General features: G+C 32.4%; 2 protein-coding genes across 16 annotated transcripts; both read left to right on the top strand.

Moving 5' to 3' along the window:
• The first annotated feature begins 8,459 nt into the window (after positions 1 to 8,459).
• LOC137819916 (phototropin-1-like) lies at positions 8,460 to 20,318 on the top strand. Of its 15 annotated transcripts, none has more exons than XM_068624478.1 (25): positions 8,690 to 9,018; positions 9,333 to 9,397; positions 10,374 to 11,029; positions 11,283 to 11,465; positions 12,435 to 12,526; positions 12,721 to 12,997; positions 13,596 to 13,815; positions 14,180 to 14,250; positions 14,540 to 14,646; positions 14,884 to 14,933; positions 15,081 to 15,185; positions 15,404 to 15,463; positions 15,540 to 15,629; positions 16,175 to 16,251; positions 16,526 to 16,610; positions 16,801 to 16,881; positions 17,404 to 17,507; positions 17,712 to 17,761; positions 18,010 to 18,116; positions 18,204 to 18,326; positions 18,695 to 18,746; positions 19,034 to 19,146; positions 19,368 to 19,508; positions 19,607 to 19,707; positions 20,074 to 20,318. In XM_068624478.1, the coding sequence occupies exons 3-24, from the start codon at positions 10,386 to 10,388 to the stop codon at positions 19,703 to 19,705; spliced, it is 2,931 nt and encodes a 976-aa protein (XP_068480579.1). In that variant the 5' UTR covers positions 8,690 to 9,018; positions 9,333 to 9,397; positions 10,374 to 10,385; the 3' UTR covers positions 19,706 to 19,707; positions 20,074 to 20,318. The 15 variants fall into 15 exon arrangements, with proteins under 15 accessions (XP_068480872.1, XP_068480942.1, XP_068480657.1 ...); XM_068624234.1 differs by having other exon boundaries at positions 8,725 to 9,018; positions 20,069 to 20,318; XM_068624709.1 differs by having other exon boundaries at positions 8,742 to 9,018; positions 9,109 to 9,397; positions 19,610 to 19,707; positions 20,069 to 20,318.
• Positions 20,319 to 24,312: 3,994 nt separating this feature from the next.
• Positions 24,313 to 27,097, top strand: LOC137819652 (BTB/POZ domain-containing protein At5g60050). The gene is made up of 2 exons (XM_068623588.1): positions 24,313 to 25,238; positions 25,810 to 27,097. Exons 1-2 carry the CDS (start codon positions 24,705 to 24,707, stop codon positions 26,758 to 26,760), a joined length of 1,485 nt encoding a protein of 494 aa, XP_068479689.1. The 5' UTR covers positions 24,313 to 24,704; the 3' UTR covers positions 26,761 to 27,097.
• Positions 27,098 to 27,327: the final 230 nt, after the last annotated feature.

Below are 27,327 nucleotides of genomic sequence, written 5' to 3'. Positions count from 1 at the left end.
CTTCTATTATACTTTTTCTAGCATACAAAATTCACGTGGAATCCATTAAATGTGTGATTCAGTAGGTTTCGAGTGTCTCTTTTAATTCTATGTTAATATTGTGTTGTGAATATTCCATTGGTAACTTCATACATATACAAATGCATTCTTGATGGATAAGAACTTCTTATATGCTTAGATGACTTTACATATATAATAGGAAGGGGTGAGGGTAGTAGAAGATTACAGCCAAAAATTAAGTTGGAATTTGGAAGCTCAATTTCTACCTTAAAGACTCAATTCACTTATCTCCCTCTCAACAATTGTTTGCTCATATCTTTATAGTTGAACTCTTGTGTGATTTTCAACAAACACAAAGGAGGTATGTGACTAAAAAAAGTTTATGATTCAGTAGGATACATTTCAATGTTAATAACTGACTTAATTGCTGTCTTTAGTCCAAAATGATGGTAGTTTTAGTTTGAATTATTTTATTTTTAATTTATTACAGTAATGTGTATATGTTCATCATTATTCCTAATTTATTTGAAAATTTGAATATATATATATATACATATACATAGTCCAGTGTCTTTACAACGGAAATAAAATATATAATTTTTTAAAGTTATCCATTTATTTTTATGATTAATGATTTATCTACTTTTCTTTATCAAAATCCAATCATTCGTTTGATCAATAATGGATCAATTTTTTTTTTAAAAAAAAATCATAATCAAATCTGTCTTCAATTTTTGTTAAGATTTTCAAAAAATACATTTAAAAAATAATTTTAAGTTTTGTAAAATTAAAAATATTTTTTTAAAATATATTATATCGATCCTGTAACAAAGAAACAGCCTACTTTTTAATATAAGAAACAATGACTACTTTTAAATGCATTAATGGTTTTTCTTTTTTGTTATCTCTTTTTGTAACATTTTTTTTTCTTCTGATAGTGCACTATTAATTTATGGTGAAGTATATTACAAGACATTAGCTAGTTTATCATGAAAATTGATATATTTATTGTTCAAATAACACTATAAATACTTTTTTATTGGTAAAACATTATTTATTGAATTATGAGAAGTGTTATTAAATATAATTACCACTTGAAATATATTTATGGATAAACTAAATAATTTAACTATCTTTATTAGTTTTCATAATTTAACCTTCAGAAGGCCTAATATATGCTAATCATATTTTAAGATAATATTTACAACTGCAGTTATTTTAACTTTAAATAAGTATTTTAAAATAAACAATTTAAACAAAAAAATACTAATTTAAGAAGTTGATAATTTTTTTATTATTAAAATGAATAAAAACCAATTATTTTTAGAATAAATAGATTAAAAACAAATAAAAATGTAAAATATATTTATTTTATTAAATTAAAAGCTTTCTTTTAAAAGAATAAACATAGACACACTTACCTCTATTTTACATGTGAATTTGAATGGGCAATTCATAAAAAGGGTATTCTCTAAAAAGAATGATTAGACATTCAAATTCATATGTCAAATATTATTAATATTAAAATACACTTTACAAATATTATCCTGCAAATCCTATAATTACATATATTTATATGGACTGACCTTTACTGAACAATTCAAAATTTATTCTTGAATTTTCCTTCCCAAGTATAAGTCTTTTTTGAAAGCTTCATCCGCGTAAACTGTCTTTTTAACTTGCACAATCTTTTCAATGCCCGTTCCATCGCATATGATTGATCTAATTTTCCAAAATCAATCATAACAATTTATTACATGGATTAGTATATTTAAGTGAAAGTACACAATTTGCAAAATAAAAAAATAGGTACTAGTTTAACAAATATGCAAAACTATAACATTAAGTATGAATATTTTATTTTTTAAAATATAAAGATTTTTATTTATATTCATTTTATCATAATTATAAGACTTTACTATTGTTTTTCTTCTCATAATTAAATTATGTTCGCGATCACTTCATTTTTTTGTAAATGATAGTGTAAATAAAGTTTTTTTTATAATATAGGATTATCTATTATTTATATTTATTAGTGGAAATGTTTTTTTAATAGAATAATTACTCAAATTTGTTATTAAATGACTAGCCATATTTTCGGAGTACTTGGCTATCACTTCAATTGTAATTTGTAACTCTCAATCTAGTATATACTAAGATTAAGGTTCTGTTTGTATTGGGAAGAAGATTTGAGGGGATGAATTTGAAGTAATTTGATAGGAAAAAAAAGTGAAGTCGTTTGGATTAAGATATATTTAAAGTGGATTTGTAAGAAAAATTTATTGAAGTTTGTGAGTGATATGATGGTTGTAAGAGAATTTTCACTTTTTTTTAAATGTGTAAAATGTAAGTTTACAAATTTACCCTCTCTTTACAAAAATATTTAAATAATAAAATGAGATATTTTTGTGTAAATTTTAGTTAATTAAAATTTTATAAATACATATAAAAAATATGTAATAAAATCAAATCAAAATTAAAATTAACTTTTATTGTTGTTAATATTATTATTTAATAATTTTATTTTAATTATTATTGAATACATAATTTATATTTATTTTTATTATTATTGTTTATAATTTATTATTATTATTTTAAAAATTTATTTTAATTGCAATTATTATTTATAATTTTATTAATTTTTATACATTATTCCTATTTTAAATTTCAAATATACTACTATTATTTCATAGTTTTTACATTTATATTACTAATTTATTTTCTTTTACTACTATATAAATACATTATATTATTGTTATATAAATATGTTTATTTTATTACTATTATATTATAATATTATAATTAATTTTTTATTTATATTTATATTATAAATGTATAATATTTTATTATTATAATATATATAAAATGTTGTGCACATATTATAATTAAAGTCAAGGACAAAGTAGCAAACGACAAACTATCACCTATCTTTCTCCTTTTTTTCGTTCACAATGGATGGGCCAAAATCTCAACATTCCTCTCCTTTCTTTCCTCACATTTATGCAAGAATAAATAAAAACAAACATCCAAGATTTGCGCCTTTCATTCAACGTAAATAGTAAATATACAAAAATAAACACAACATAAAAGAATAAAATATGGATCTATCACCACACAACCATACATTCTTAGTTGTATGCCAAGAAGGGATAAAAAATAAACCTAGCAATATACAACATCCTAGTCTCAAGTGTATGCTAAGAAACTAAAGGGACCGAAAATTGACCTAATAATATAATACATAGAGATGGCAATGCGGGGCGGGCCATGCAGGCCGACCCGCAACCCGTTAGTAAAAAACGCGGGGCAAACTCAATTTTTCAACCCGCTGATTCGCTTTAGTCCACTCCGCATAACACGCTGCCCGGACGGGCCAACAGCGGGGCAGGACAGACTAGCCCGCTAACTCGCCAAAAAAATAAATAAATTTGTGTGTTGGCAACTTGGCACAATGGTAGAGTGAGTGTTGTTCTCTCTTGTGGTCACTTTAGGTTTTCCATTCCAACGCGCACACACATACCGTTTCTCTCCTTCCTTCCTTGCCTTAGGTTCACCACGACGCACGACCGTTGCACGCATGTACGATCTCCACTCCGCTCCACTGCATGCACACACGACATCCACTCCACACAGGTTGTTCTGAAAAAAAAAAACGAATGCGAGTTGATCCTTATGGAGGGCGGAATAGAGAATCCAACCTGCGTTTATTACGCAGGGTGGGCCAACCAGACTCGCATTTTACGGGCCAAGTGCGGGGCGAGCTTATGCGGGACAGGCTAACCCGCTTTGCCATCCCTAATACAACCCATTGTTTCGAGCATAATATGATAAGAGACTAAAAGGATACAAAATTGGCTTACCAATACACAACAGCCTAATCTTAAGCGCAGACAAAAGGATTATCAGTCATGTTGACAATGTGTTTATATGTATATAACCTCCTATATGAAATGTGCATATTAATAAGAATATAAATACACTTTCATACTTAGTGATATATATATATATATATATATATATATATATATATATATATATATATTGTCAAAGTGTCGTTCAATGAATGACATGAGGATCATATAAAAATAGCATGGTAGCCATAAAGGATGTTAGCATAGCAGGCTTGGAAGCAACCCTTGAAGAGACTAAGAACGTGATCACTTGTAGTTTCATGAGGGTTTTAACTATCGAGCATTGTGCATTCTGACTTTAACTTCTCTCCTTATATTATTTAACAATTGTGATTAAAAGTCAAATAGTAAGCGAATTTTTTGCATGTATTTAACATTTAACAATGTACTTTATTTTGACACCTAGTTTTTCTCGTCTTGAACTTTTGCTTAATGTCAATTATGTTAGTTTTTGGGCTTGATCCTTTATCACTTACTGTTGTTTGTATGAGAAATTTGATTATCAATGTCAAGCACAATGCATTTATTCTAGATCATTATGACGCACTTTGAAGACCATAAAATTAGATATCATGTCAAGCTTGATAAAATATATTTTAAAAAAATTATTTGTGTGCCTTATGATTACTCGTACAATAAAATTATGTGCGTACTTTGTAATTACTTATGTGACACATTTTTTGAGGTAGGTAACAATTCAATAATGTTGTGGTTATATAAAAAGGACAAAATCTTATAGAAATATCACTTTGGCTATATAGGAATTGCAAAGTCCTTTATGACAATTCGTTTGTTGAAGTATGCAATAACTCCTATAGAAATTACGCCTTGGCTATATAAAAAGGAAAACATCTTGTGTGATGATGCATTTTTTTGAAGTTGGTACTAATATAATAGTGTTATGATCATATAAAAAGGACAAAGTACTATAAAAATGGCGAATGCCATATAAGAGTGACCCAAATATCATATAAGAATAACTCAAATGTCTTATCGAAATGTAGATTTGTTAATTTGGCCCAGGTCATAGAGCTTGACCTTAACCCACATGGGTTGGGGTAAAAAAACCTCACACGACTAAAAACTCCATATAAGAAAAAACCCACAGAGCCTAAATGCCAACAAAATCCCCATGTGCCAAGGTCAACCATGGGCGATTTTAAAAAGTAAAAAACTTATTTAAAAATGAAAATGAAAAAAAGTTACTTTAAAAAATCTTTATACAATGAAAAACATTTACTCAATCCAAATCCAAATCTAAACCCAATATGAATAGAGTTTGGTTACACTTAGATCAAGTTAGGTCAAGTTGGCATCATCTCAAACTGGTCAAGATAGACACAGGTCAGGTAAAGTCCAAGTCAGATCGATTCAGGCTTGACAGAAGTCGTCTCTAGTCAAGTTGAGCATGAGTTAAGACAAGTTAGGTCAAATTGAGTCCAGGTTGGATCATGTCCAGTTTTGAGCAAGTTAGGTTAGGTTGAGACTAACCCAAAATGTCATACTAAGTTGGGTTGGACCCACGTTGGCCAAGTTGGTTGCGCCTAGATCATGTTGAGTCGGGTAGAGACCATGTATGTCCAAGTCGATCTTTGTTCAGTATGAACAGGGTTGGATTAGGCCTATGTTAAGTAGGTTGAGTTAGGTTATACCCAGGTCAGGTGGGGTTAGGTCAAGCCAAAATTGATAAGGTCCATGATGTTTTGAGTTAATTTAAGCCCATATCAGGCCAAGTTGAGTCAGACCTACATCAAGTCGAGTCAAGTCGGTGCACATCGGGTCGAGTTTTGTCTGGCCTATATTAAGTCGAGTAGAGTCAGACTCGCATTAAGATGAGTACAATTAGGTCTATGTCAGACTAAGTCGAGTCAGACTTACATAGGATCATGTCACGCCTACATTGCACCGAGTTGAGTTAGGCCACCATTAGACCGAGTTGATTCGGTCCCACCTTTGATCGAGTCATTTCAAGCACAGCTCATGCTAAGTAAAGTTTGACCCATCTTGGGTTGAGTCAAGTCGGGCCCATCTCATAATGAGTTGAGTCGGGTCCACTCTGATTGAGTCAAGTTGGGCGCAGGCTAAGTTGAGTCGAGTAGTGGTGTTAGTTGGGCTGAGTTGAGCGGGTCTACTTCAAATCGAGTTGAGTTCAACCAATGTTGGGTTGAGTTGAGTCAGATCCACATTAGACCAATTTCTGTCAGGCCCATACTTAGTCAAGTAGAGTTGAACTCACATTTGGTCGAGTTGAGTTGGACCACATTAGGTCAAGCTGAATCGAGCAACATCGAGCTGAGTTGAGTTGAGTCCACTTGGGTCCGTGTAGGGTCAAGTTCAAATAGGCCATGATAATTTAGGCTGAGACAGAGTCAACCAAGGTCGGACCCATGTCGGACAATGTCGAGTCAATTCGAACCTAAGTTGAGTTATGTTGGGTTCTAACCTTCAAATTAAACTACAATTAATAAAATTTAATTAAGTAACATTTTATAATTAATCAAATTTTTAGAGATCAATTTGGAGTTTAGAACATTTTTAGGACATGTTCAATTAAGAAAAGTATTTAGGAATTCATTTAAATCTTGTAGTGGGCCAAACCCACTTTTCCCCTTACCTTAACCCACTTTATGTGGGGTTTTGGAAGTTTGAGCTTTTTCAATCCACTCATTTGGGGACCAATAAAAGGGGGCTTATTTTAGGGACTGGATTGGGATTGACCAATGGGTGATCATGAGTCAAATTAACGATTTAATGGTGATGTGACTGTGACATTGTTGTATAATAATAGTCTTCATCTTATTAGTCTGAGTTACTATAATATTTGAAGTTGATTAAGAAATGATCAGGTGTATTGATGCCAAATGTTTAAGAAGTCACAAAAATGTATGCAGATAACACTACATATCAAATTATTTATTTTTATTATTTTTAAATAGATAATAATAAAAATTATTTCAATTTTACTAGCATAAATAATCTTTTAAATAAAATAAATTTCATAGTTTTTCTTGATCGTAATAAAATAATTAAAATACTTTTATTTCTGATTTTTAATTCCACCTTATTATAAATACATGTTTAAACCAAATTAAATATAAGTGAAAGGACGAAAATAATAATATTATTTTAAAAATAACATAAAAATGCAAAAAATATTATGAATTATATAATTTAAAATATTTTTTTAATTATATGATTAAAAAAATAATCGCATAATCTAAAATATAATCCCATTTTTTATACTTTGGGATTGATATGGAATTAAGGATCGACCAATCTAAAATGTTTCCAACTAAACCAAAATGGACAAAAAGAAGAAAAACAAAAACATGAAAAAAACTCACCTAAATAATAAATGATGGTACACAACCAACCAACAATGTTAACTATAACATGAGTATTCACGATGTATGATGAGGGAGGAAAAATAGGATGAAAGATTATATATAAAGACATGAAGAATTTAAACTTCTCTCATCTTCCAAAGATAACTAAGAAATAAAAACTTGGTATAAAATATGTGCAGCCATTTTTACTCCTCTTTTTGTTTCCAGAGTTTAATTTATTTAAAGGAGAACTAATAACATTCTTTCAACATACCTCTCCAATCTCTCTTGATTAAAATATTATAAATTATAGATTATGAGTGAAATTATAAATTATAGGTGGACTTCATTAAATAAAAAATACTAAATTTTATATGAGAATATAGATAATTTAATTTATTTTTTGGCAGAGTGCCATAGAAAAATCATTAAGGTAAAAATATATTAATATAGATTAAACCGTATGAAAAATTAGATAATACATTCTTAGTCATGGTACATATTTAATAACAGTAAAATGATCTATCAATACCATATAAATAGACACAACAACCAAAACAACTATACTTATTATTATCGCATTTATTGTATCAACATATCTATCACTTACATCGGAAATAAATTTTTACAAGTGAGAGTTGAAACCCGAACATTAAGAGATGAGTCTAAAGGATAAAAGAAAATTATCACCGAGAAGATAACTTGTTCAACCGACAGAAGAGACTGTCTCAACCCTTATAAAAAACAGGTGGAATTCCTTAAATAAAAAATATTAAATTTATATGAAAATATAGATAATTTAAACTTTTCTGACATGTATAATATCTAAGTAGTTTACTGTGTAAAACTTGTTAGAGTAGGAAAAAACTGTATTAATTGGTATATTTGACATGATAAATAGCAGAAGATAAATTGTTTCAATATGTTGCAGCCGAAATAAGATTTTTATTAGGAGTGAATGTTTGAATATAGCAGAGTTGTTACTATCTGTAAGATTTAAGAGTTGATTCAAATCTGTTCTCCTCCAACCATGATAGATAAAAACTGAAGCAAGGGACAGTTGAGTTAATTAAACTCAATAATATATATTCCTGTTTTTGCTTTGTTTAAAAGAATTTGTTCTTTCAATATTGGGAGTAATTTGTGGATGGTTGATATTTAAGGGATAGCAGATGAGTTATCCTAGGTATGCTTGATCCTTCACATCAAGAAGTTGATGAAAGAACTCTTTCACTTTCAATCATTTCACCATTGAGAAGGCAACTACATAAAAAAGGTAAACATCAATCACCATTTGTTGCCCACTTAAAGGGGAAAGTATAGACTTAAACACAAAATCTTGAGGATTTTTTGTGGTCATGAATCATCCAGCGTCTACCAACAAGGTCTCATGTGTCCATTTCTCAAGCTTATCCTTGTGACCATGCCCTTTCAACAAGCTCCTCTTTTCTTAGATATGCAATGCAATGCAAGAATTACCCTTGTGCAAGATAGTGGGTATATTAGTATTCCACAAGTTTTTCAAGAACCAAAAGAGAGGATATTTGCCATTTTTGGTTGTCTGATTTTGCATTTGTCCTGGGCTATAAGTCCACAACCTCAGACATAGAAAACCAAACATTGTTGTCCTTGGAACAAAAGGAGGGTACAGCTAGCCTGCAGCGATCAACATGCTTGTGGAGACTCAGATGATGTTCACGTTCTCTGCTCTTGATGCTTTTCTTTTTTGACAGCACACTTCCAGACTGGCAATTACGTTCTGACACCAGAAATCATTGAAGGTAAGACCTAGGTTAAGAAGCAGCATCAGAAGATATGTCACTGTTTGGCTCCTCCACCCTGTAAAATTTTGTTTCTCTCAAATGTTTTAGGACTCCACAGTGAACAAGGTTGCACTATAATATACTAGACTTTTAGGAATTCGTGCAAAGAGGAATGTGTCCCATGTGAAATATCCATACACAGGGATGGGAACCCAAACCTTTCCAACAGTGACCCCTTCATCTTTTTATTCCACCTGTCCTATAACCCATTTCTAGAAATCAGTTTTCTCTCTGTTTATATACTGTGTGCTGATTTCTTCAAGAATAAGCAGCATCACAAGTCCACACCACTGCCAAATTCAGAAGATTTCTGACCCCTGCAAAAGCACAACTAGAGGTATATGATATATCTAACCTGACTTTTTTTTCATGCTGGAATTACTTAACTTTTGAACTTTTCGCACGATTCTGGAACTGTCCTTGCACTACGTCAATTTATGTCCTCTGACAGCCTATGAATGAAATCGTTGGTGGTTTAGGAAGTCATTCTGATGATGAGTCTGTTAGATGGATGACATGAAAAATTCCCCAACATTCATTTCTGTTCCACGCAAGCAGAAGAAGCACTTTTGGCTCACCACAGCTTTCCATCAAAGATTTTCTCCAAATTTCTCTGCCATCATCACGTGTCCTTCTCTGGGGATTTTCCTCTATCCATTGGGGACACTTGTGTTCTGACATCATTAGCTAAGAACCCCGACAGTGTCTTAGTCCAGTTTCGATGCATTAATTAGTGTCCCCTCCTAAGTAATCAACCTCCACCACTCATTTCAATATTCCACCCTCAAGCAAACAAAATTAGCCTGAATAAATGTGATGAACCAACGAAATCAAAACGAGCAAAAAGCCCCACACAACTCATCATTCGCTGTAGGAGTCCCACTCCCATCACATGCCCTTGCCATTCCCATTACTAACACTGCACCACCATCATATGATACTCGGACAACATCATATGTTAGTTCCAAAGTACGCATCAAACACTGTGAACTCAATCTCTATCCTCATCCCACATCAACATGCAGAAATTTATTATTCATGTACACTTACTAATCACAAATTTACCATATAACACACTACTCATGCCTTTTCTTCAGACTAGATGTGACCCAAGTCTTATTTTCAGATCTTTTGTAACCAACTAACAATAACAATACACAGATTCTATAACATGAACTCTTTATTCTCATTCAACAACAAAGTGCAGGGCTTTATTGTCTGTAGTTATGGTAACTGAGTATTGACAAGTCATTTGCATCGTTAATTCTTGTTTTCTGAGATATTAAATTGTCGCATGTACATGAATGGAGCAGAGAGTGAGAAGAATGGAGGCATTTCCGAGGGATCAACGTGGCTCGCTCGAAGTGTTCAACCCTTCGTCGTCTTCTTACTCCAACGAGAAGCCGGTAATCTCGCCATTACGCACTCAATCCACGTGGAAGACGTGGGTCGACTCACGCGTCGAAGAGCAACCGGAGAAGCAGCAACGTGGCGGCGGTCCCGATGAGGTCACCGCCACGTCGTGGATGGCGCTAAAGGATTCCACTCCGCCGCCGCCATCACAAACACTCGCCGCGGTGCTCGGCGAGCCTCCGGCGGAGGTCGGAAACGCCGCGAAGCGCGCCGCGGAATGGGGTCTGGTGCTGAAGACGGACACGGAAACCGGGAAGCCGCAGGGAGTGGCGGTTCAGACCTCCGGCGGGGAGGAGCCGGGCGTGAAGGTGACCGGTGGGTCGAGGAGGGACTCCGGCAACTCCGTTCGAAGCTCCGGCGAGTCCTCCGACGACGGGAGGGAGTACCGGGGAGGAATCCCGAGGGTTTCGGAGGACCTGAGGGACGCTTTGTCGGCGTTTCAACAAACTTTCGTGGTTTCGGATGCTACCAAACCCGATTACCCGATAATGTACGCCAGTGCCGGGTTTTTCAAGATGACGGGTTATACGTCCAAGGAGGTCATAGGGAGAAACTGGTACGTTTCAAGTTACTTTTTTTCAAGTCTTAATTTTTTAATTCACAGTAAAAATATATAAAAAAAATAAAAAATAGAATGTGGGATAATTAAGTGAAAGTGTATGGATATTAATTAATTGAGAGTAAAATGAACAGAATAAAAATTGCAATTATTGAATGAAAAAGAAGTATGATGGAAGGGTCACGTAACTGTAATAACTGTAACGAAAAGGACAATAAGGAAAGTATAAACGGGTCGGGTGGGGTGGCAGCCGGTTTATGCAGGGAGCAGACACGGATCCGGATGATGTGGCAAAGATAAGGGAGGCCTTACAAACTGGGCAGACCTACTGTGGAAGGTTACTCAATTACAAGAAGGACGGAACACCCTTTTGGAACCTTCTCACTATTGCTCCCATCAAGGACCACGATGGCAGAGTCCTTAAATTTATAGGGTACCCCTCTTGAGCACATTTTTTACTCATACTTTCTTCTCTATTATTGCTGTGATTCATTCCTGTGGCTGATGGGCATGGTTGGGTTGGGACACTCTCATAATTGACACTTCCTTGCTTTGGTCTTGTTCACAACTTGTCCTTTGCATATTTTAAGATAAGAAACACTCCACACTGATAATGACCCTTCTGTAATATCCTTTTCCTTCGAATTACAAAATGCCAAACACTGCTCTGTTATGTCTATTATCACTTCGTCTTCTTCATATACATTAATAACTACAAATTTTATATTTCATTATATCTTATATTCATTTATCTATCTATATAATAGAGATCTTTTAGTACTTAAAAAGAGTGGATCACGCAAAAACCTTATGTGACTAGAAAACGAAATATGAGAGGGAGAGATCATGCATGCATTTTTTCTTGTAAAATATTTTGCTATTTTAGGCAAATAATGGATCTCGTTCAATCCACATCTTTGTTACTGTTCTTCATACTAAACAATTCATTACTTGGCATTAATTGTATTACCTGAGAAATAGGAGACAAAGGGAGCATTGATATGCTGCACGTGGATGTTTTTTTAATATAGTTTTCAGTTGCACGTGGGTGTTCATATAATGGAACGTTGCCATGCATCATTGTCTGATACAGATACCAGACTGCTTAATTATGGTGGTTTCACTTTTAGAAGGAAAAGAAATTAACTTCAGAGCTGTAACTACTAATTAAAAAGTTAGTTGTTGAAATTTATATAATTTAATAATTTCGTGTAGATGTGTATGTATTTTATACCATATTCTACCATATTGTATATAATAATTTAATTTATTATTTTTTTAAGTATTAAAATTTTATTAACAACCATGATTATCATTGCTTATTTTGTAATAATAAAGATTGTTTTGTGCACTACTTTAAACTTACATAGCAGCAAGTAGTGATTGTGTATGATGGTGGCAGAATGCAAGTGGAGGTTAGCAAGCATACAGAGGGAAACAAGGAGAACATGCTACGTCCCAATGGATTACCCGAATCCTTGATTCGATACGATGGTATGTATCCATGTATATCCTCTAATATTTTTATATTTTAAAGGAATATGCAACCTCAAATTATGTAAGCATTGTTTTCAGAAAAAGAATAATCACTAGACTGTTAAACGATTAAGTTAGAAGTATGATTAAGAAGTTAATGTATGGTAGAAACACAGAGAAAACTAACAGGTTGGTGTGTATTGGTGATGCAGCTCGTCAGAAAGAGAAGGCAAATAGTTCAGTATCAGAGTTGTTGCTGGCTGTGAGGAGGCCACGGGCACTGAGTGAATCAGGAGGTCGTCCCTTGATCAGAAAGTCAGCATCCGGTGATGATGATCAAGATAAACCAGAAAAGTCATCCAGGAGAAAATCTGAGAGTGTGGCTTCTTTTAGACGTAAATCACATGCAGGAGACAGAACTTCAATGGAGAAAATCACTGAGATACCCGAAAACAAACACAAAACATCTCGTCGCCGTTCCTTCATGGGGTACATATGCATGCTTGTTTATAAAGAAATAGTTTTTGAACTACTTCTAAAAAGTGTTTAATTGATGCATTACAAAATTTTACACCGTAAACAAATCGAACTGGAATCTCCAATACATAGCATGAAATCTCCAATACATACCTTTCATGCTGAGATCAAACATGTAATGTGCGTGAGATTATATAATAGATGGTTCTCCGATAGTGGATGACTTGATATATCCAACAAATTCTCAAACTTTATATGATATCATATTAGTAAGTGAACTTTGAAACCCAGACTCCTCGATAAGGTAAGATTTGCAGCTGTTTTATAAGTTGTAGCTATGAAATATTTTTATGAATGTTATGTACGTGATATCTCCAAGTACTACAAAAGTCAATGATCTTATTAGATGAGACAATTCATAATTAGATAACAGGATATTTCAATTAGATTCTTTTAAATTACTACTTTTCCTTCACGGGGCATGATCATCCGGCTAAAATACAAGGTTTTTAAATGAATATGTTATTTGTATTTGATCCTATGAAGCAACTTTATGTTTCTTTTAGTTATAAAATACTTCATCTTTCTAATTTATTTGTCTATGCTTCAGGTTCATCAGGAAAAATCAGTCCAAGTTTGGAAGCTTCAATGACGAAGCTGTTATTGAGGGTAGCTCTGAGAGTAGTGATGAGGATGGTGAGAGGTCTGGTAGTTTTGATGGCAAAGTACAGAGAAAGGAAAAGAGAAAGGGTCTTGATCTTGCTACCACACTTGAACGTATTGAGAAGAACTTTGTCATTACTGATCCCAGGCTACCTGATAACCCCATTGTAAGATCAGCTTTTCTTTTCTTTTTCAAGATCATTTATGCTGCAACAAATGATGCTGGATTTCTAAATGGGATTCGTGTTGGAATATGAAAAATAAAATATAGAAATTATGGAACTCTCATAGAAAAGTTAAGAGATTAAAATTAGAAAAAAACCATGATGAGAATGCGTTTATGTAGACTCCCAGACAATTTGAAATTATTAAAAGGTCTAATCTTTCAAACAATATCAAAACGTAACTGAAACAATTTGAAATTTAAATTAAAATCTGCAATAATAACAAAAACATTATCTGAAATCTGTTTCAAAATCACATTTCAAACGAGACAAAATTTCATAATAACTCAACAATTTGGTTTTCCAGATCTTTGCATCTGATAGCTTCTTGGAGCTTACGGAGTATAGTCGTGAAGAAATATTGGGAAGAAACTGCAGGTATGGTTGCAACTAATACACACTTACCATGAAAATGAATATCAAAACACTGAAATTGATATTACAGAGTATTGCATATTGGTGCTTCAAGCTTTACCTTAGGCTTCATTTACTGGAGTATATGGAAGCTTCCATGAAGGATATATGAAAAATTCTATGAAAAAAAGAGTGTAGTTGTTGCATACCGAATACATATAAAGCAAGATACTAAAAATTTCAGCAAACTGAACTCTAAAATTATTACATTTTTGACAAAATGTATTTATTTATATGCTACATGGTTATATAGGTTTCTGCAAGGGCCTGAAACTGATCCAGCAACAGTGAGAAAAATTAGAGAGGCTATTGACACTCAAACTGACGTCACTGTGCAACTCATCAATTATACAAAGACTGGTAAGCTTATTAACTTTGTTCAATAAGCTAATTTATTTTAGATTGTTTTTTTGTTTGTATTACCAGAATAATTCGTATGGAAGCATATGATGGAAAGTTCTAAGGATGTTCAATGTCACACTATATTTTCTTCATAAAAAGAACCATATTTCTTTCATATTATGAATCCTTCTAAGGAAAATAACTATTTAATAGCTTGAAGCTAAATATGGTTACTAATTGTTCTACTCGATTCAGGTAAAAAGTTCTGGAACTTGTTTCATTTGCAACCTATGCGTGATCAGAAGGTACAGTTTATGATAGTCATACGAAGGTGTTGTATATTAATGTCCTGCCATATAACTTTTTGTTTTTGGTAGTTAATGATGTCCCATTTACCAAATCTTCGAACAGAAATCAAGGTTTACTTGTTTCTGTATTTCTTTGTTGAACAGGGAGAGGTACAGTACTTTATTGGAGTTCAACTTGATGGTAGTCAACACGTGGAGCCTCTTCACAACCGCATTGCAGAAAATACAGCAAAAGAGGGAGAAAAATTGGTCTGGTTTCTATCCAAGTGCTTTATTAGTTTAACATATATTGAGATCTCCAATTTTCTGTTGGGTTTTCAACATCTTTATATATCCAAATAGAGACTTTTAGAGAAAGTTTTGTATATAATTTGTCTGTATTATATGTTATAGTAAGAAACTTTGTTCACTTTGTTGTGCTTTGTACTTTCAAAGTTAAAACAAATGTATTTGACATCCATCCTCAGGTAAAAGACACTGCTGAAAATGTCGATGATGCATTGAGAGAACTTCCAGATGCTAATTTGGTAAGGTTGATCATCAGTATCCTTTGAAAAGCTCTTGCATTCAATTTTTCTCATATCATTTTTTTGCTACCTTCAGAAACCAGAAGATTTATGGATGAACCATTCAAAAGTGGTTCACCCCAAACCACATAGGAGGGATGAAGCTGCTTGGAAAGCTATTCAGAAGGTATTACTTATGTATTTGAAATTATGTCATATTTTCTGGTATTTCTTGCTATTGCTATAGACTACCAAAAAATTTAGGAAGTATTAGTATAAAATAGAGTGTTGATATGATAACACCTTATACCAGATTATGATTCAAAAGATAAATAACTTTTTTTGAAATGTAGATTCTACTAAAAAGATAAAACAATTTTAAAATGGTATTATGTCATATCACAGTTGTAAATTGAATACAGTTGTCACAAGTGACATTTTCCTATAAAATAAGACTAAAAACAACTAACATGACATATGTGATGAAATTTCGACTTGTCTCATTTGACATTGGTGTTGGCTTCCATTCTTGTTTTTCCTTTTCCTTTTATACTTTTTTTGGAAATGATATATATTTTTTAATTATGTAATCTATTGAAGACTGTTTAAATTGGTGAACATGGCCTGAAAGGTCCTTCTCTGTTGTTATATTTAAAATTTATTCCTAGTCATTTTTATTATCTCATGTTAAGTTACATTTGGCAAATTCATTATGTGATCATGGTTGTGCAGATACTAGAAAGTGGAGAGCAGATAGGCTTGAATCATTTTAAGCCAGTTAAACCTTTGGGATCAGGAGATACCGGCAGGTTTTTTTCTTGATTCTCTTTTCGACTTCCCAACATTTGAAACGTGCATGAACAATTGCATGAGGCTTACGTTAGTTGCTTACTGAAACATAGTAACTAAATGACTGTGATGATCTGGAAACGTATTACATGGGACCTAAGAATCAAAACCTTAAACTGAACTTTTATAATATGGTCACTCTCTTCCACTTATGAATTTTTTCTATGTTCATTATTTTTTCCAATAATGCTCCAGGGACTATGCTTTTTAATATCACTTGTTATTGGATTTCAGTGTCTATCTGGTGGAGCTAGGTGAAACTGGCCAATATTTTGCCATGAAAGCTATGGAGAAGGGCATTATGCTCAATCGTAACAAGGTACATAATTAAATTATTTGACATTTTTTTTTTGTTTTAACGTGTCACCTCCTATCATACAGTTTTAGAAATGTTTATTTGGAAATAGTTCAGTACTGAGTTGGCTTTATTTTCTTGGTAATACATTTAATTTTATCAGTTAATTAAAAAATTCCAAGTGGGTCACTTTTAACCGCAGCTGTAACTACAGGTGCATAGAGCTTGCACAGAGAGAGAGATCCTCGACATGTTGGACCACCCTTTTCTTCCTGCATTATATGCTTCCTTCCAGGTTTGTAACTCCGATGCACTGCAAAGTTAGATATTAGAGAATAGTGAAAATGGGACTCAAACTCCAGTGGACTACAAGTACAATATCAGTTCTTGAACTCAAAAAACCAAAATATCAACTATGATTAGACATCCACTTCGATTATAAATAAGAACGAATATTTTATAATATACAAGTGAATGCAAACCTTATCTTATAAGTCGGTTTTATAAGATTGAATTAGAGTGTGTAAGAACATCAGGATCTTTATGACTTGATCTGGTGCAAATATGTCATAACTTGCAAGCTCCTTCAAGCCTATGATTAGAAAGTGCAAATATGTCATAACTTGCAAGCTCTTTAGCATGCACCCTTGCTTTTCATGAAGGATAGTTTCACACATCATACAAAGCCTTTATTTCCTATTTCATCTAACTCAAAAGTTCCTCCATACTATAGAAAACAAAATTATGCATGCATTACTACTTAACTTACTATATCAAATGAATTTTATTTTCTCTGAAAGACTTGATTAATTTGCAGACCAAAACACATGTTTGTTTGATAACCGATTATTGTTCTGGTGGAGAACTATTCCTTCTTCTTGACCGACAGCCAGCTAAGGTTCTCAGGGAAGATGCAGTGAGGTATATTATACTACCATGCAAACAATCTATGCATCTTTATTAATCCAATCTTTCCCTTATTTTTCTACACATACGTATATATATTTTACTACAACTTTATTAAATACTTGTACATACCCACTATAAATGTAGATGATCCTTCTTCAACAGTTACTTATGTTTCTCTATTTTCCTTTTACTGAAATAATGTGCTTGATAATATAGATTTTATGCGGCTGAAGTAGTTGTTGCATTGGAGTATCTTCATTGTCAAGGTAGGTTCTTATTCATCACCCAACATACTTCTTTTCAACCTGCACGAACTGCTTAATATCTGAATCAGTAAATCCAGCGGCAATCATCCATAGATGTCCTAAATTATTTTTCTTAAATCTATAGTACAGATGTTTAGAAGTATTTTTCTCAAATATGCTTAGAAATTGTTCTTTAAATTCTTTATTTACGTATATTAAGACACTAAGACAACATCTAAGATTATAACATTGTTTGGTGAAATCCACAGGGATAATATATCGGGATTTGAAGCCAGAAAATGTGTTACTACAAAGCAGTGGACATGTGTCCCTAACAGATTTTGATTTGTCATGTTTGACATCTTGCAAACCACAGGTATCTTAGAGACATAAAACTTAGGATAATGAAGCTTTGATTTAGAACTCAGACAAATTTATGTTATGCTGGTTGCATTCTTTACAGCTTCTAGTTCCATCTATAAATGAAAAGAAGAAAGCACAGAAAGGCCACCAACCTCCCATATTCATGGCAGAACCTATGAGAGCATCAAACTCTTTTGTGGGCACAGAAGAGTACATAGCTCCGGTTGGTTGTTTCTGGACATACTATTTCTTGAGCAGCAAATCATTATAGACACCAAATTCTTAGGGAAGCATGCGTGATATAGTTAACGTGTTGCACCTTATAATTTGATAGATCAAGTTGAACCTTTATTCATCATATACTTAACAAAAAGGAGAGGACTTGTAGTTTGTTTGTACAATCATTATTGATAAACTTGTCAATTAGACACGAAAGATTCTTATTCCGACATGGAGGATAAATAAAGAAACTTGGTTATGGGATCCTGGTGGATATACAGATTATTGCATTCATGTTGTTGAAACTTGCTTGAACTTTTTGTTTCTCACAATTTGTTGTAAATTACATTTGACAGTTCAATGCTTGTGCAGGAAATTATAACGGGTTCAGGCCATTCTAGTGCTGTGGATTGGTGGGCTCTGGGTAAATTTTTAATTCTTACAATAAAGAAAGTCTATTAGGCAACTAAATCAATTTAAAAAACTAGAATTTTTTAAAAGAAAATTGAATGCATATATTTACTATGTGGTGGATAAATTTGTGGGGTTTATCAGTGAATATTTTTGCCTTAAAGGAATCTTTCTCATCAAAGGGATTGTCATTAGCAGAATTCACTAGCTGAAACCAATCCTATTGGTCTCTTTCTCTTAAAAGCCACGAGATATAGTTAAAGATCTTATTTTTTTGACTGCATGCATTACTTTTTTCAGGAATTCTTCTATATGAAATGTTTTTTGGATATACACCATTCAGGGGAAAGACCAGGCAAAGAACATTTACAAATATTCTTCACAAGGACCTTAAATTTCCCAAAAGTAAACAGGTGAGGTTGTTCTGCTGCACATTGACAACTATGCTTTTAAACCATACTGCAAAACAATTTGCTTAAAATCAAGAGCTCAAAATTGGACTTTCATATGAAATACTTGTGAAAATCTCACCTGGTTAAACTCTCTGGAGGTGCATCATGCTGAAAGATTAAACCTCCATAGTTTAAATTAATCTACATGTCAATAAATTAAATAAGATAAAATGATGATGCAGGTAAGTTTCAGTGCAAAGCAGTTAATGTACCGGTTGCTGAACAGAGACCCCAAAAGCAGATTGGGTTCAAGAGAAGGAGCAAATGAAATTAAGAATCATCCATTCTTTCGGGGTGTCAATTGGGCTCTAGTTCGTTGCACGGTAACATCAGCTAACTATTGCCACATCATGTTTAACTCCATCCTCTATTCCTTGTTGTTATTACATGTTTGATTAGTACAACATTCATGTGTTGCCAGAAGCCTCCTGAGCTTGATGCTCCTCTCTTCGACACAACTCGAGGAGAAAAGGAAGCCAATTTTGAAGATCAAGTGCAAGAGGAGATGAACGTCTTCTGAAGGTCTCTATATACACATTCAGGAGCACATGCATTTTTCTGTTTTACTCCAAATTAGTTGGAGATTCAATTCTATAAGTCATTCTTTAAACTTGGTTAATGAAGCAAATCAGTTAAGTATAGTTTGATTATTTATAAACTGGCTATATGTAATTAAATTCATAACTAAAGATATAACTAAATACACATAACAGACAAAAATTTAAACTGTATAGAACTGAATTAAGTTTGAGTAAACCAGAAAAAAAAGTTCATGTGAAATTTGAATAGTTTTAGGCCAAATCAATTCTTATAAATGTGTAGTTATACAGTCTCTGGTTTCACTACACTCACAACTGAGTTCTTGAATTGTTGTTTACTGTAGTGCAGTTTGCAGGTTAAAAGGAGGAAACTTGTATATGCTCCAGGAATGATCTTTGAGCTATTGTGTGGTAGCCAAGTTATGCAATCGAAGTTCTCAACATTTGTGTGTCTGAGTCGGTGGTTGCCAAGTTAAGGAATCCATGTTTGATTATGTAACATGTTCATTGTAAGTTATGAATGGTGTGATGTTTCCAAGTCACCAAGTTGTAACTTTTTTGTGTCTTGTGCATTTAATTTCCTTGTCCCTTTCATTCTCTCTGCCTCCTTCATTGCGATACTGATGGATAGTGGCGCCACCACATCACAAACCATACACCAACAAAAACAAATCCTTTAAACTGCTTTAAGAACTTCTAAGTTCTAACTAATTTCTACACAATCAACTCATCCACCACTTCTCTTAACTCATATTCACACCTATTACTATTATATCTATGAAACTCAAACACTCCTCTTAAATTACGTGTCTATATCAGACACACATATCTGACACGACACTCGTAGGACACTTATTGATTAAGTGTTCAATTCAAAAAATATATGTTTGATTTCTGACAATTCTAACACGGGTCTAACACAATTTTTAAAAAGATAAAATACATTATTTTTTAAAAAATTCAAACTTATTGTATAAATTTTTTTATGATTATAAAAATAAGAAATAAATCATTTCGAACCAGTCATAAAAAAAATCTTTCTGCTAAAAATAAACTGGAACATACTGCACATAAATCTTTATATCTTTATTGTCAATTTATATAATTCATAATTATATAATATATACGTATGTGTCTCTTTGTCCTACATTTTAGAGATTATACGTATATTCGTGTTTGTGTCGTATCAATATTCATGACAGTGTCTGTGCTACATAGTTAAGATTCAACAAACATTTTTTCTTAAAAAATATGATTACTGATGAAATATGTAAGTAAATCTTATTAATGATAAATTAGTGAAGAACTATGAGGTGCCTAAGAGTATAACACATTATCTACAAAAAGAAAAGTGGTAACGAGCTAAATGATATCTTTAAGCGAGTCTAAACAATTGTAATTGAGAGAGTTACACAAGGTTTTAAATTACGATTGTGGATTACAATTTTGTCACACTTTTTATATTTGAAAAATTGTGAACAAATGAGAATATTCCGATTAAAATTGTAATGGCAAATGTTGAGAGGTTGGATTTTGAAAATATATTTTAAAAATATAAGAGATAAATTATATAGAGGGATTTGTGATTTATTTTGTTCACTTTATATATAGAGCAAGATGTATTTTCTAAATATAAATAATAAATAAATCTACTTTTATGTTTATGTAAAAGATGTTTGAAAAAACTGAAATATTTTCTAAATTTTAATTTAAATAAAAATATTAAGCAAAATTCATTCAAATAGCAAATCAATAATGTTATCTTCTTCCACAACTTCCCATAAATTTATTCCCTCTAGATATGTTTGTATTCTTACCATCCATATATCATCATTTTTGCCATCAAAGAATGGAGTAAACGACCTGTGAAAAATTTCATTTTCCTTCTATTCTATAGGTCTAGTAAGAACAATAACTCTATACCACAATTGAAATTTTGAATTTTAGAGATATATTCTAAAAATATAAAAGATATATTATATGAAAGAACTTGTGATTTATTTTATTCTAGTAGTATATATATAGAACAAAATGTAAGAGAATATCAAACATTAACCATTTCTCTATCTTTATTTTCTAAATATACACAATAAATAAATATATTGTTATCTTTATGTAAATTTTTTTAAAAAAAACTGAAATATTTACTAAAAATTAATTTAAATAAAAAATATAAAAAAATATTCTCAAAAGCAAACACCCAAAATCTTGGCACTATAGTTAAAAATTTCGATGATAAACCTTTTTTTAAAATCTTAATCATGACTTCCCAAACCAAATCTCTGCATGGTGTGTCTTTCACTTACTATTGGAGAAAAACTACTACATTTACTTCACTGGATTTAAATTTATTTGATGGAAAAGCTTTTTTCTTTTCAAGATTAGTATGTGTTCTTCTTATTGCATACTCGATTATAAACATTGATAATAGGTTATTAGCTCCAATTTCACACTTGAGGCATCACACACATGGATAATTATTTTCTATTCTCTCATAAAACACAAGAGCATTAGTGTAATTGGAAAATTGACAAAAACATTAACTCATTTCTATCCATTTAAACCAATCACATTAACTTACAATTCATCTTTTTTCATTTTCTTTTATCAAATCTAAACAAAAGTAATTTTTGTTTTCCTTTCTTTTCTTTCATTTTTCATTTTTCATTCTTTATTTTATTTACTTGTTTTTCATTTCCTCACATTTTCATCTACTCATCCAACCAAAACATTAAATTATGTGCTTTCAACTTTTCAAATTGTGTTGGCCTTTGTTCCCCTATAAGCTTGGAGAGATCAGTATAAATGCAAATACTTAATGTTTGGGAAGTTTAAGTAAGAAATTAAGTTGAATAAAAATTAGTATAGCCTTTAAGTGAAATGAATTTTGCTTCTAACTAGATCTGAAAAATAAAATAACAAATATGTTAACACAATATTCAATTGGAATGAAAGCTGATTTGGTTGTTTGAACTAAAATTCAAATACATCTTTAATATCTTTGGATTCTAAGAAATTAAAAAAAAAAATTTGAAACAAATAATCTATTGCACACTACAAGACAATTATGAAATAGAAATCAATTTTAAAGACAAAAAAATAATTAATTGTTATAGTGACTAAATTAGAGACCATTAGGAACTAAATAAATTTTTGGTTTTCTATATTAGTTTATATTATTGTTAAATGATTTCTAAATTGTTATTTAATTAGCAACCAAGGTTTTTGCTACCAAATTTAGAAAGTAAATAATTGGTAGTTAAAACTTTGGTAGCTAATTAGATATCAATTTAAAAACTATTTAATAATAATAGAAACTAATTTAAAATTTTTTTTTTTAGTTTCTAAAGTGGTCTCTAATTTAGTTATTATTGTAACTAATTATTTTGATCTCTAACAATTAGTTTTTATTTGATAATTTTCTTGTAGTGGTAGCTATTAAATTTGAAGTGAATTTTATTTTTAATTATTTTTAAAAATAAATGTTAAATAAGTTAGTATACTCTTTAACAGAAACAAAAGGTTAATTTGAATTTAAAAATTGATTCGAATGTTAAGTGAAATTTAAAGCCTAGGAATAAATAAAAGTTGGCAACTACCTCCAAAGTAGGAATTGTGTACAAAACTTTTGAGTGTTATGTATTCCAATTCTCAATTATACAACCCTTTATTTCTTATTTATAACGTACGCAATTATGTCTTCCATTATTCCTAAATACTCATCAAATATAAAAAAACATAACTCTTTCTTTTCTGTTTCACTTTATTGCTAATGGATCTGTGCTTGCTTTTCATCTTTTTTAGTTTTTTAATAAAGTAAAATACCAGAGATGAAGATTGAATAGAAGATACAAAACTTCTACTACTTATTCATTATAATATATATGAACCCTAAAAAGGAACTAAATTCAAAGGTTCTGAATTTATTGACTCAATTCAACTCAATAAAAATAAGTTTTACTAAATTATATCTAGTAAAAAAATTGCAAAAGAATTGCAAAAATAATCTATTTTATTAGATCAGATAATAAATTTTTGTTGAGATGATTATATCCATAGGTAGTAAATATGTAGATAATTGAATGTTCTTACCCAAAAAAGTGTAGGGCATAGCTTCTACCAGCTGTATATAACAAGTGTTATATAGATGAATCTCACATTTAATAATTATTTTGAAAATTGAATATTAGAAGATAATGTTTATAATTATAATTTGTCAGATACACTTTTAAAGTTGTTCTTTTCAATAATAAAATTATTTTTTCCAGATGTGCAGGATTTTCAATGTATTGTTATTCTTTATCCTGCATCATTACAATGAAGAAAATATATACATTCAAATAAAGGAAATTCATTTCAAAATTGCATCATATTAATAAATAAGATAATGGAGAATAAGACAAATTATAATTAGATGTAAAATTTCATAAATGTCATTATTTTCTAATGATGAGATACTAATTAAATTATGATTCTAACTACCAAAGATTGTTTTCAAATTTAGTGTGTGCTTATTCAACTACTTTTGTGAATAATAATAAAAAAAGAGAGAATTGAATAAAAGCAAAAGAGGGTTTTGTTGGTAAGTGAGAGCATGAATGTATTTGAAGTTGTAGAAAGGTAGGGCAGGTATGTGCACATGCCACTAATAATGTCTTTTCTAATCATAAAATAAATGGATTTTTTAAAATTAAAAAGAGGAACTTGAACAATTTTTTTATTGTTTCAATTTCAAAGAAATGATCTTTATAAAAGTGGTATCAAAATAATGTTTAATTGATAAAGAAATGTTCTGAAAAACTCTGGAGTTGCATACAGTCTTGGATTCTCTTTCTCTCTCCTTTTCCTCTGCAACACTTGCAAGTGTGAGTTTGTGAGTGAGAATTTGAGGCAAAAATTGGATTTGCAGTTTCAAATTGTGAGTTTTTGTGGTTGAAAGTAGGTAAATTGGAGCAGAGAATTGAGGGAGAGAATTGAAGAATGGGTGGAGAAAGTGGTTTGAAATCGAGAGAAGTGTCAACGATGATAAAGCAGGGTTTCATACCTGACCCAACGCTCTCCTTTTCCCCTTCTAGAACCTTCTCACCTCCACCCTCATCAACTCGCCCGAGTCAGACTCTCTCTCAGACTCACTCGCACACGCAAACCCTCTTCGACATGATGTCGGAGGAGCACAAATTCTCCGACGAGAAGCGCCGCAAGGCGCAAGATCGGCTCTCCAAGCTCCTCCGCGAGCCCGCCTTGCGCGAGGGGGGCGACGTCCGGCTCACGGTGGTTGGGCGGGACGGCTTGAGGGTGTCGATGGAGGTCCGGAAGAGCGTTCTGGCCGACAAGAGCCGGTTCTTCGCGGAGAAGCTTCGCTGCGACGGCGCGGTGTCGCACTCGGTGGAGATCAGCGACTGCGACGACGTGGAAGTGTATGTGGAAGCTGTGGTTTTGATGCACAGCGAGGATCTCAAGGGCAGGTTGCGTTCCATGGGCGATGGGGTTCCTAAAGTTTTGAGCTTGCTCAAGGTATGATGTAAAGTCTCTCACTTTAATTAAGCTTGTTAGAGTATATAATTTAATTAAGTTCTATTTGGACAAACATTAGATAAAGAAATAAAAAAAGAAAGAAGAAAAAATAATCTAGTTTACATAATTAGCTTATATAATTAAAATCAGCTTTTGGGGAAGTTAAAAGAAAGAATGTTTAAGCCATGACACTCCCATTTGCTTTCATTTTCACATCCCACATTGCTAAACTATGCCCATGAGTAAATTTTAATTCATATTGCTTTGTTTTTTTTCTTTAGTGAGTATTTTCCCACATATTGATTCAACCTGGGTTTATTGATGTGAATTTATCACTTTAGGAAGCTTAATGAAATAAGGGTACTTTTGAAGGAAACCTCTCCTTGAACACTTATAATAAGTTTTTGGAGAAACTAATGACTTGTGCAGCGTGCTTAGGGAGGAAAATTCATACACTATTGAATATAACCCCACTTTAGCGTTTCCTTGAAGTTCATTGCTCGGTACATTTTTTTTTTCTTGAGTGAAGTTGGTTTCTTATGGTCGTATTTTTGCTTACCTTATTTTGTAGGTATCAGCAGCTATCATGTTTGATCTTGGGGTTGTGTCATGCCTAGAATATTTGGAATCTATTCCATGGACCGAGGATGAACAGGAGGAAGTGATATCTCAGCTAGAACATCTGCAGATTCATGACTCTGCAACTGAAGTTCTTCATAGAGTATCATCGGATCCATCTACTGCTGACAGAGCTGATGACATCTTCTTGAACCTAATAAGTGGTGTTCTGCAAGCAAAAGACGACAAAGCTCGTAGGGAAATGAAAGCTCTGTTATCTAGATTGCTTAAAGAGAATGCACCTAATGACAGCAGCAGACTTGATGTTTCCAAAGACACACTTTATCATCTTTGCCACAAGTGCATCAGCTCTCTTCTCCTTTGCCTATCTGAAGCAACCAACGGCGATGAGAGGCCGGATCGGGCGGTTGTAATGAGCGACATAACTCGTGAAGCTGACAATATTCAGTGGATTGTTGACATTTTGATTGGCAAAAAGATGGGTGAGGAATTTGTGGAGATATGGGCTGAGCAGAAAGAACTTGCTACCCTTCACTCCAAGGTTCCAACAGTTTACCGCCATGAGATCAGTAGAATCACAGCACAATTGTGCATTGGCATTGGAAGGGGACACATACTGGTGCCAAAAGAAATAAGATTTTCCTTGTTGTCAACATGGCTAGAAGCTCTGTATGAAGATTTTGGATGGATGAGGAGAGCTTCTAGAACCGTTGATAGGAAATTGGTTGAGGATGGACTAAGCCAAACTATATTGACACTTCCTTTACTCCAGCAACAGACCGTGTTACTGAATTGGTTTGATAGATTTCTTAATAAAGGAGATGATTGTCCAAATATACAGAAGGCATTTGAGATTTGGTGGAGAAGGGCATTCATCAGACAGTATTCAGCTGAGCCTGATAATTCCCAGTTGCAAATAACTCTTTCTGATTACCCCAGCTGAAAGGTATGCAAGGGACCTTAAAATAAACAGATTAATTCACAATTGTAAATAAGAAGTGCCATTTTGCATTTGCACTTCTGCTTTGGCCTGCAATTTGACTTCATTTTTGCCCATTTCCGTATTTTGACCCAAAAATAGATGAAAGTCATGTTATCTGGACACTGGGAAAGCTTTGTATTGAAGATAAACATTGAAGGGTAGGAGAATTTTGGGGGGAGGGGGGATAATAAAACTTGTAGAAGCATTTGTTGTTCTGAGTAAAAGATTGAATTGAAATGTTGTAAACTGTCATTGTATCGGTGGAATAAATAAAATGATTTGAGAATGTGCTATTCAACATGAGAAATCCCAATGAGAAGAGTATGTACCAAGTAAAATAGAAGTGGATTAATTTTATTTTTTTATCATTAACTATTTTGTATATCTATTATATTCCCACTTCAGTATAAAAAACTAAAGAGTGTTATAGCCACATCAGATAAAAACTTCAATGCTGTCATTTTCTTTTGTCGTTTGTTAATTTTCTTAAAACTAACAGCCCCGACTCATCATGCAATTTGTAATTTT

Source organism: Phaseolus vulgaris, chromosome 11 (genome assembly GCF_000499845.2).
Source record: "Phaseolus vulgaris cultivar G19833 chromosome 11, P. vulgaris v2.0, whole genome shotgun sequence".
NCBI classification, from domain to species: domain Eukaryota; kingdom Viridiplantae; phylum Streptophyta; class Magnoliopsida; order Fabales; family Fabaceae; genus Phaseolus; species Phaseolus vulgaris.
The sequence above is the reverse complement of the archived record's forward strand: the minus strand, read 5'-3'. Positions and strand labels throughout refer to the sequence as shown.